The sequence below is a fragment of the Melospiza melodia genome, chromosome 16 (assembly GCF_035770615.1).
Source record: "Melospiza melodia melodia isolate bMelMel2 chromosome 16, bMelMel2.pri, whole genome shotgun sequence".
Taxonomy (NCBI): domain Eukaryota; kingdom Metazoa; phylum Chordata; class Aves; order Passeriformes; family Passerellidae; genus Melospiza; species Melospiza melodia.
Window position 1 is genome coordinate 16,532,599 of NC_086209.1, and position 10,534 is coordinate 16,543,132.

General features: G+C 41.5%; 1 protein-coding gene across 1 annotated transcript; it reads left to right on the forward strand.

The window, feature by feature from the left end:
- The first annotated feature begins 2,485 nt into the window (after window positions 1-2,485).
- LOC134425937 (uncharacterized) lies at window positions 2,486-9,594 on the forward strand. The gene is made up of 7 exons (XM_063170955.1): window positions 2,486-2,630; window positions 4,849-4,954; window positions 5,755-5,928; window positions 6,636-6,735; window positions 7,673-7,761; window positions 8,533-8,671; window positions 9,125-9,594. The coding sequence occupies exons 1-7, from the start codon at window positions 2,561-2,563 to the stop codon at window positions 9,131-9,133; spliced, it is 687 nt and encodes a 228-aa protein (XP_063027025.1). The 5' UTR covers window positions 2,486-2,560; the 3' UTR covers window positions 9,134-9,594.
- Window positions 9,595-10,534: the final 940 nt, after the last annotated feature.

Here is a 10,534-nt window from a genome sequence, read left to right on the forward strand (position 1 = left end):
TGCTTCCATTTCCTTCTCTTGGTAGTTTTTTTAAAGAATGGTGTAGTTCAGGACTTGGAAAAACCAAAGTTTTATCCATGCTGGAGGAGTGGCACTGCTCAGGAAGGAAGCAGGTGGTAAATGTGTTTGTCTCAGTGTGACCGTGCCAGTCCTCCAGATTAAGTAATTTGCCAAGCAAGGGTCATAAATTATATAATCCACGTGTAAGCTAGAGAGTGAATTACTCAATAGGAGAGCTGTGTGGATGAGTCATGGGGCTGTTTTAATGGCACATTGTCCCTGTGGGTCTTGAACAGCTTGGGAGATACTGGAAAGGAATTGGAATGCAGCAATGTTATCTTGTCGTGAAAGTTTGGAGTATTTTAGTGAAAAGCTGAAAACATTTTAAATCCAAAAGAAAGTGGGGCCCCCATGAAGCCAATAGTTTTTAAAAAGGACAATCAGTAGGCACTGGATTGTGTGTGGTTTTTATTTTCAAGTGCAGGATTCCCAGAAGCCAAGCTCAGCTATGTGCTGATGGCAAGCTGCAGCCAAGGAAGGCTGTGGTTGAAGCCATTCCAGAAGTCAGTGTGTCTGTCTGTGCTTTTGTTGTGGAGCAGAGGCAGAGAACAGACCCAGTGAGACCCTGGGCAGAGGCAAACACCCTTGTTCAAGGGGCAGTTACTCTTTGTCCTTTTGTTTACAGACACAGGAGATGGATTTTGCTGCAACAGCTGAAGGAAATTCCACTGCTGTGAGCAGGGAATAGGTGTAAACTGAGCCTGCCATGGATTCAAGCCTTGGTAACCTTTTCTGGCCTCTATTTGTAGCAGTCCTGACCCCAGTGCTTGGGGAATCCATAGCTTGTGCTCAGTTTGTGTCACTCTCAGGATCCCTGCAATGCTGCAGGAGGAGAGACTGGTCTTAAACCAGATCTGAATTAAGATTAAAGATCATGAGCAGTTCCATCTTCCACCATTAATTTTGGTCAGTAACTTTGGTTTACTTATATTCCTCTTTGAAGAAATTAAATGAGCCTGGATGTTGTTACAGCAGGAATAACTTGGCACTTGATTGTGCTGAGTTCCAGAAACTCAGACAATGAGAGGAGGAAATGGGTGTGCTGTGCAGTACAGGGCTCTCAGCTGCCCAGGTCTGCTGGCTCTGGGTTTATTTGCTGTTACCCAAGTGGGCACTGGAAACAGAAACTGCCTCTCAGCCTCTGCAGCCCTTCCTGAGGCCAGGTCCAAACCCTCTGCATGCAATAAAAGCCAGTGATGTAGCCCAGTCAAGAGTTTGGGGTTTCTAACCTGCCTCATTAGAACATCTCACCCCAGGAAAAACTGCCCACTGCGTTTCTGCATCCTTGAACCAAACCTGGGAGCCCAGGTCAAGGTGTTTGTTCATCAGTGAGGCTCCCACTGAGCAGCTGGAGCTGGAGCCAGAGGGGAATTCCCTGGCAGCAGGAGGATGAGCATCTGCAGGAGCTGCTTCTTCACACTTGTGCCTTACATCTGAAGAAGGATCGTGCAATTTCTTTCACTGAGGTAAATATTAATTTCTTTGTTGTGGTCTGTTGTAAAGCAATCTTCTGGCAGGACTGAGAATCTCTTATCTACTGCTGTAATAAAGTGCTGTTGGGCTTTAGCCAATGCAGTATTCTTTCAAGAATTTGCTAGGCATTGATTTTCAGAGATCATTATTTATCCTTTGAGAAGCAAAGGTTAAAGTTTACCTTTTGCTGTTAATGTAACTGTGCTTGGCATGTTTACATAAGCAGGCAGCTCCTGTCAAGCTAGGAACTCCACGCTGGGATTTTATCAGTTATGGATTAGTTTTGAAAGCCCTGTGCTAAGAGCAAGGCTGGTTCTAACTTCAGCCTTAATGCAGTCAAACTCCACAAACTTTGGGTGTAACCTGGGTAGTGTTTGGGGTGACCACAGTCGGGATCTTCCTGTGCAGTGAATGTTGAGAATTCCTAAGGACTCTTTAAATAATAAAGAAGAAAGATGACAGGAGGTGTGCTAAGGTGTGAGTTTCTGTCATCACTCATCCTTGCCATCTGGGTATTTTCTATTCTTTTCTCAGAAAAAGGAAAAATGAATTGACAAAGCTTAATGGTAGATGCATCCAATTACAGGATTCCCTCCTTCCCATCACATCCATCTTTGATAGCTTCAGGACCATGGCTTTGTCTTTTAAAACAGTGTCAGTTCCAGGAAATTGGCTGCAAATAGTCCAAGTTTGTTATCTGTACAGGTAACATCAGCCTAAAGGGAGAAGAGAGAGGCTCCTGACAGGTACCTTAGTGTGTTGAAATTTATGTCATTAAATGAATACCTCACATCTGATTACAAAAATTCAGAAACAGCAAGATTAATGAGATATTTTTATGGAACTACCTTGTTTTATAAAGGAAAATATGCTGGGTAAGTTATCAGGAAGTTGTATCAGTTTTAAGTTAATTAGTAATTCTTTATTAGAGAAGGATGCTGTAAAACAAGCTCAAAATCCACAATCCACAGCAGCAGCAAGGGAAGTCCATTCTGCTGCTGGCAGAGTCTGGAAGAACAGGCCCAGGATGTCCTTTCTGAAGGTGCTGCTGTGTGTCCTGCTCCTGGCCAGCCCCTTGCTGGGTGAAACTCCACCACGTAAGAGCTGCTGCAATTCTGCTTTGTGGCTTCTGAGGGCAGGGACGTGGCCATGTCCTCTGCTCGGGGCATTGCAGTCCCCTGGGGGGATTGCTGCCTGGCCATTCTCCTCAGGCTTTAGGCTGGCTTTATTTTAAATAACAGCAAAACAATGCAGATGTGAGCACCTTGGTGAGACAGCTCTGTCCTGTGTTTGGTGGCACAGGGAAGAGGTTACAGCCATATGAATTAATTACAGCTGAAACTCAGTACCCTGGTGGGTTGGGATCATTTTGAGTCAGTCTCTGAATTTCAGAAGGGTATTTTTAAATTAGTTAAATTATTTGGTTCTTTTTCAGTGGGGAAAAAACCACTTGGTATCTGGGTTAAAAAAATCATACACTTTTTAAATAGCAAGTGTTCTTAGACTTTTTTTGATACTAACAGGGAGAAAATCATCAATAATTAAGAGCATGACAACCAGAATGCACTGGTTAGAAAAGTTATTTTAAGTGAGTACTGAAGTAGTGAAATTGTTTCTGGTTCTGTTAGACCAGTATTGGCCTGCAATTATTTTATGAGAAGATTTCCCACATATTTTACTGATAAATGTGTTTATTTTAACATCCCTGTTCTCTATCTGGTAGCTACCAGTTACTTGTAATTGGGTATTTCTAAGCCCAGAGTGATGTGAACCAGCTGCAGTTATTATTTTTCTAATAAGAGTTTTGTTTGTGATCTGAGGAATTTTTTAATGCTACTCTAAACTTTCATTTGCCAAAGAAAGTTACCACTTGAAGGCTAACTTGGCATTTAGGTAGACCCCAGAATCTGGAAGGGCTCAGCAGTGAGTTCCTTTATCACATGGAATATTCAGCATTAATAGCAAAGGGCACACACTCCCTCTCTCCCAGCAGAATCACAGCTGGGGATTTTCTGCTGCCTTAGTGGTTTTTGTATTATTGCTAAAAGAATTGTAATTGTGTTACTGATCAGAGGGGTAGCTAAAAACATTGCTTATGTCCCAGATGAACCATGCCAAGTGCTGCTTGGGATTTTTCACTGTCCTGTGTTTACAGCCATAACACAAACTGTAGTTAGGTTTTCTTGGAAAATGTTCCAGTGCTGCTGACTCTTGAGAGGAGAGCATGCAGGGTGTGTAAATGGAGTGGGACAAGCCTTGGTCACTGGAGTCAGATAGATTTATCTCTGATAAGCACCAAGGGCTGGATTAGAGGGACTTGGACAGTGGAAAGGAAGGAGGTTTCCATCTCTTTTCAGTGCAGGCTGCTCCCAGCACAGTTCCTGTGGCTCATAATGCATCAGTCAGGAGCTGCTTCTGGTGGGAAGTCCAGACAGTGACAGTGACATTCCACCTCTCCAGTGACAGTGACATTCCAGCTGCTGGGTTCAGAGGGGTCTGCTCAGGGATCTGGGCCAGTTCTGACTCTGGCTTCATTCCAAACGTGGCTCCTCTCCCTGGGACTGTTGTGCACAATTGGATTTGGCTCTGGTGGCAGTTTGGGGACTTTTCTGGGTGTTCAGGGTGGTGCCTGGTCCAAGTCCAAGTGCTGAGCAGGAGAGAACAGGTAACAAAGGATGTGGGGTGGGAGTGCCAAACGTTCTGGTGTTTGGTGATGGTTCAGGCTGCTGAGGGAGTTCTTTTTAGCCAGCCAAACACCTGTGAAATACTGTAAACACTCAGATTCTGGAACATAATTTACAGCCCAGTGTTTACACAGCAAAAAAGATAGAGGAGAACCAACATTAATGCAAAGCAGATCCTTTTGTAGGCTAAGCCAAGGGATAATCCCATTGCAGAACTCACAAAAAGCTTCTAATTTGGATTATAATGGAAATTTGGAATCTCTAATGAGTCTCTCTCTAATGAGTCTCATGACTTTTAGTCCTTGTCAACAAGCCAGACATGATATATAGTGGAATTCAGACACAACCACACTTATCATTATGAGATAAAAACCATAACAACACAAGCCATACAATTTCCTGGCCAACAGGAAGATGGGTACACATTCAGGGTAAAGTAATTTAAGATGGTAAATTTTCATTTCTCAAATAGCTTCAAAATTTTCCAGAGACAAGTCACAGGAAAGTAAGATTTAGTGTCATCTACAGAGTACATCTGAAGCATAAATTTCTGGTGTAATTAGCAACACAGCCCACTGACAGTATGTTACTGTATAATTGCATTAAAAACTTGCTTTGTTTTAATTCACAGCCAGCTGCAGTGGAGTTGTGGACTTTGGGGCCTGTCTGGGTAATACAGATGAATTCTGTCCTGAAAATATTCCTTGTCTGTGTAAAAATGAAGAACCTTTTTGCAGGTAGCGTGTGGGCTTGGTTTGTTTGTTTAAATATGCACCATGTAAATGTCAAACATATTCTAAATGATGAAATAAATTTAGATCCTCCAAAGTGATCCATGAAAATAAATGTTGATCTTCATTCACAATCTGCATAAATTTATAGCTCTGGTACAAAGCATCAAATCTGGGATTTGGGCATAGTGTTTTCTTTTTAAATATATGTGTGGGCTATGTCATTCCTAATATAGGTAATCACTGTAGCCCTTTATTTTTCCTGTTCTCCCAACTATTTTACTTTAGAACTGAATGAGCTGTGTAATCACAAGTTCAATTTTTTCTCAGGTTGATCAATTTTTTTTTTTTGAGTTAAAAATTTTTAGATATCTTAACGTTCTATTCTCCATTATGTAGTCGGAATTTTTTCCCTTTTAAAAAAATCTGTATCATAATGACAGCCAGAAATGTGAGGAGCAGCTCTGCCATGCTGAGAGCAGACAAAGAGATCTTTGACCTGAGCCAGGCCATGACTTGGGTGCTGCACCCTGTTCCCATCACAGCTCCTTATCTTGGACTCCTGAAATGCCAACTTGGACTTGGTTTATCAGAGCCTGGCAAAGTACTTTTACATCAAATCTGGAAACAGATGGGTGTAACTAAGATTAAAAAACACCTTTAAACAAACAGGAAAAGCAGTGAAACTCTTGGCCCCTGCAGTGTTGAATAATAAATAATTATATAGCAGAATATTGTACTTTTTTGGTATTGCTTACTTTTGATTTAAAATGCTGTTCCTAAAAGTGAATATTTTTTATTTGCAGATGTAATTACTACAGAACAGGCTGGATGGAGTACTGGTACATGGGCCCCAAATGTAACCACCTTTGGAACACTCTGGATTTCATTTTAGTGGCCACTCTTCCTGGAGTCACACTGGTTATCATTGTGGTTGTAATATTTTCTGCTGTCTGCTGCTTGAAAACAAAAAAAGTTGGGTAAGTGACTCTGGGTGCACTTACAAGGAGTTTTGTACTCAAAATGGAAGTTCAGCAAAAGAAGTCTGGTATTCTGGTTCATTTTTAACCTCTGGATGTTTAAAAGCACAAGGTTACCATACTGCCAAAATAATATTTATACAATTTAAAACTAACTCAAAGCATCTTACCTGAGCTCTCAGCACTTACTCAGCATTTTCCCACCTCACTCTCAGTCATTACTTTTCTTTAGGGCTCACCAGGCAAGCTTTAAAGATTGATAAGTACATTTACTACTTAAATTCAACACCACCAAATGTGTGTTTCTGATTTATTTGCTCTTAGGGATTTTTTTCCACAAGTTTAAAAAAAAAAGGAGTAAGACTGATAACTTGACAAGAGGCTTGGTGTTTAAATACAATTCCTCCCACTCTTGGGTCTCAGATATTGGCAATTTGAGCTGCTTTTTGCTTCCATCACTTTTTCCCAGTGACACCTCTCCCAAGTAGACAGACAATATGGGTTTTTTCTTCTGTCACTGAGCCCCAGAAGTGTGTCACTGGCACTTGCTCTGACATAGAAAAGCTGTAATAATACCCAGCTCTTGTACAGCCATTGCCACAGGACATCTAAAGCTCTGACATGGCTGTTGAACCAATCTGCAGCACAAAAACATCTGTCAGGACCCTGAGCATTGCCAGTGCTCTGAATTGCCATTGTTCCCCCAGGAAGCAGCCAAAGGCCCCATCCAGTGGAGCACAGCAGAACCCTGCATTCAGCACCGACACAGCTGCCAGCCCAGGGCATGGGCACCAGCAGCCACCTGAGGTAAGAGATGGCACAGGGGGCACAGCACAGCCCCCAGCCCTTGGGGATCCAGCACAAGGAAATGGGAATAGAAAAAATAAAATAAAGGGAATTTGAGTTTAAAGTCTCCTAGCATCTGATTTCCAAGATCAGCTGAATGCATGTGAGAAGGTGAAACTGTTCATCAAGGATTAAGTGAAACTAATTTGCATAGGAGAAAACAAAGAACTAGGGATTATTTTTACAGGATGTTCAAACAACTATTGCCATTTTTGGCCAGTTAGAAGAGCAGCTTTAAAAAGAGATCATGCTCTGCTGTGCCAGTTTTCTCCATTAGGCAAGATGTAGTAGAGATCATGGCTTGAACTAGTGGGTGTCAAGAGAAAAGATGGATAAATACCATTAAAAAATCAATATAAAATACAAAGAATCGCTGAAAAGGAATTTGTGTGTGTGTGTTCATTTTCTCATTTGATACTTCAAGGGATTATTTTACATATTAAGGAACACACAGGGTGTGAGAAGGAGACATTGCAGGCTGTCTGAGAAAAGGGAGAAAATAATCTAGACTGCTACAGGATTTTCTGCTAAATCCATCTGTAGAGTATGAATGGTTTGGCAATGCAGCAGGTCTGAGCCTGCCTTTACCAGGAGATGGTGCTGTTCAATTTTTAACTAATTCACATTTAGTCCTGCTGATGCTGTTGTTCCCTAGGTGCGAAACAGACCCGATTCTGCAGTTTGGTAGGGAAGAAAACCCTTTGTAAAAGGAATCTTTTCGGGTCAGAGCTGCAGAACTTAGTGCTTTCTGACCCCCAGACTCTGAGTTGTAGCCTAGACATCGTATTTTGTAAGTGAAAAACGGTTTTATACCTTCTAACATTCTGTACCTGGAGAGCTGGTTATTCTAATTTGTTGTCATTTTTCTCTGTGTAACCACCTGATCTCCTTCACACAGGATGCCTGGGTTGGACAAATTCCAAAAGTTGTACTGAAAAGAGAAGATTTTAATGATGCCTCAATCCCAAATGAAAGGCAGGATTACAGGTATGCTGTTATTTTTTGTCTTTTGTGCTCATTCTCACTTTATACTCTGCTTTGGAGACTCACAATGACTTTGCAGCTTTGCCAGTAGCCCAGCAAGCAACAAAGGTCCAGTAAATGACAAAGCTTTTGACTGGATTATTCACATACAAATCCTAAAATACTTCTTTATCCAGAGGCTTCTCTGGTTTTCCTCTAATCCCAGAGGCATTGATTTCATTCCTGTTTAGAATCACAGTTTTCTGCTTGTGCTTCTTCACTTGAACCCCCTCAGCACCAACTGCTGCAGCTCTTACTGCAACTTCTGCAGAGAACTTGTTTGCCATGGTGCAGCTCAGTGAGAGCACACCAGTCTCCTCACATAGCAGGGCTCTGCTGCAGAGACAGCCTGCAGCTGGCTGATGTTTCAGTCCCTCAAGGAGGACTGGTGTTTCTCAATATAAATGTTGAAAATGTTGAAGGTATAGCTATGGTGGATTTAAAACCCTTTGAAAATGATTGTAGGAATATAGAAAATTAGGTACTGTGGCATTGTTTGTTGTGAAAAGAAAATAAAAGCTTAAAGAGAAAGCTGCTTCTATAAATTCAGTCTTCTCTGTTTGCAGGATGAGGGTTTGACAGTAAAATGAATTTAAAAGACCTTTTAGATGTTATTGCCTCAGTGCTGTGCATCCAGTAGTGAGCTTTAATATTTTTATTTTTCAGCTTAAACTATCCCTTTGTGCAATTTGCAGTACATTATAAGGTTTAATAACCTTTTTCTCTTTTGCACAGTCCCATGTATGATCAGCCTCTAAGGACAGCAGAACCAGCATCAGATTATTTCCCTCAGTCCCGAGCCCAGCGGGAGGAGTTTGACTATCCCAGGAAGGATTTGCCTTATCCAGTTTATCCAGAGGCCAGACAGTACCGGGTACGCATCCCTCACATCCCTCTGCATATTAATGACATACTCTGCATATTAATTACATACTCTGCATATTAATTATATCACCCATCCTGGTGCTGAATACAAATCATCACTAAATTGCTAGTGTTTGTCACTAAGTAAAGATGTGAGCTAACAGAAAGCCTAGAGCCACCTTTCACTGTGCAGGTGTTTTCTTCAGGAATGTTACAGACCCTGCTGAAATGTTTCCAAATATTTCCAAAGCTGTTTCAGTTTGTGTGCACACAGTGGTAATGCTTTCAGTTATTTGCATGAAATGCATCTTCCAAAGCTCTTGGTGAGTGAACACTCAGAAGCAGCACATACTAAGAAAAGAAATATATAAAAATGTAGTTTGATTAGATACAGATTATTATAATAGGAAGCATACTGGGGAGTGTGTGTCATGCTACTGATTTAATTCTAATTTCTTTACAGAGATACTAAGAACAAGTGCATCCTGTATGAGAAATGTCTTGGAATGCTGTGTGATCACTGGACAGTGCAGGTGCTGAGAGAGCAGTGAGACCCTGGTGGGACACAGAGGAACCTGCCATCCTTATTAGAGAGCACTAAGTTATTGCAAAGAGAAAGCATGGAGGATAATTGTGAAAGGAAACCTGGTGAATCCCTGATACTGCAGCACACAAGGCTTGGCCCTGGCAGTGTGGTACAAACACAGCCAGGGACTTGGCCTCTCTCTGCCCCAAGATTTGCCAAATACCCACAGACCCATTCCCTTGTCCCTTGTCTTTTGTGCTTTGTCTTCCTTCTGTGTTGATCCCAACAGCTGGAATGGTTCCCTTTAAAACTGTCCTGCCTTGCTTTGTAACTTTTTTGTAAATGAGGAAAATAAATGAAGCTGTGGAAGATTGACTACCTTGCCACTAAGTAACAAATAAAAGAGACTGAAGACTGGGATTTATTTCCCATTTTCCAAAAAGTCTAAAACGTGTTACATTGCAATTTCTTTTAAATCATCTTCCTTAGTATTAGGTTATATGTGAAACTATATGACAAAACCAGAATTTTAAGGATTTTAGAAAGGTTTCTTGATCTTTGGTTTTCCCTCAATGTAAAAAAAATGCAAAATGGGCAAATTTCACTGGATTTACTTCTACTGCTGCAAATTCTGTCAAAAATAAAAGAAGTGACTCTAGTTCCCTCTCTTATCATCAGAAACACACAGAAATGGGGTTGGCACATCTGTTTAGAGCCCAGGCTATCAGTTCAAACCATTCTGACCTCCAAAATTCAGATCCAAAGGTGCCAGAGAATTGTGTCAGTGAATTGCTTTTTTCTGTCATTTCTCAGCCTTGGTGGTGCCACAATCTGACAAACTGTGCTGGTTGTTGACCTCAATCCAGCTCTGTTGTTCTGACCTCAGAGCGACCACAGAATGTGAGTGTTCAATTTTATACTCCAGCACTGCTCCAAAAAGGAGTAGGAGGAACAGATAAGGCAGTGCTGTCAATATCCATGGTGCTGGCAAGAGCAGAGCTGGCTAAACTGAGTCTCCCTCACCATTTCCCCCAGTGTTCAGTTTTGTCATTACCTTTCCCAGGTATTTTCCCTTTCATTCCTTAATTGCATTGAGCAGTTTGAAATTATTTCATCATAAGAATGTGTGTCTCTTGCTAGAGCTAGACAAAATGACTGGAATGTCCTTCGTACTGAATTTACTTTGGTGTGTGTTGTGTTATGTGGCTTTACTCTTTAAAACAAAAAAAAAAGGGAGAGGAAGGTCAAATCTAAGTCTCCATGTTCTCTGCTAAGGAAGATGAATCTCCTGGGAATTACAGAAGCTCCATGTCTCTCTTGTCCTGACGAGCCCAGAATGGACACAGC

Bases quoted from the DNA above. Each gene is read 5' to 3' on its own strand.
- LOC134425937 (XM_063170955.1), top strand. From the start codon at position 2,561: ATGTCCTTTCTGAAGGTGCTGCTGTGTGTCCTGCTCCTGGCCAGCCCC. The intron at 2,631-4,848 runs GTAAGAGCTGCT...TTTAATTCACAG, and splicing joins GCTGGGTGAAACTCCACCAC to CCAGCTGCAGTGGAGTTGTG. The intron at 7,762-8,532 runs GTATGCTGTTAT...TCTTTTGCACAG, and splicing joins AATGAAAGGCAGGATTACAG to TCCCATGTATGATCAGCCTC.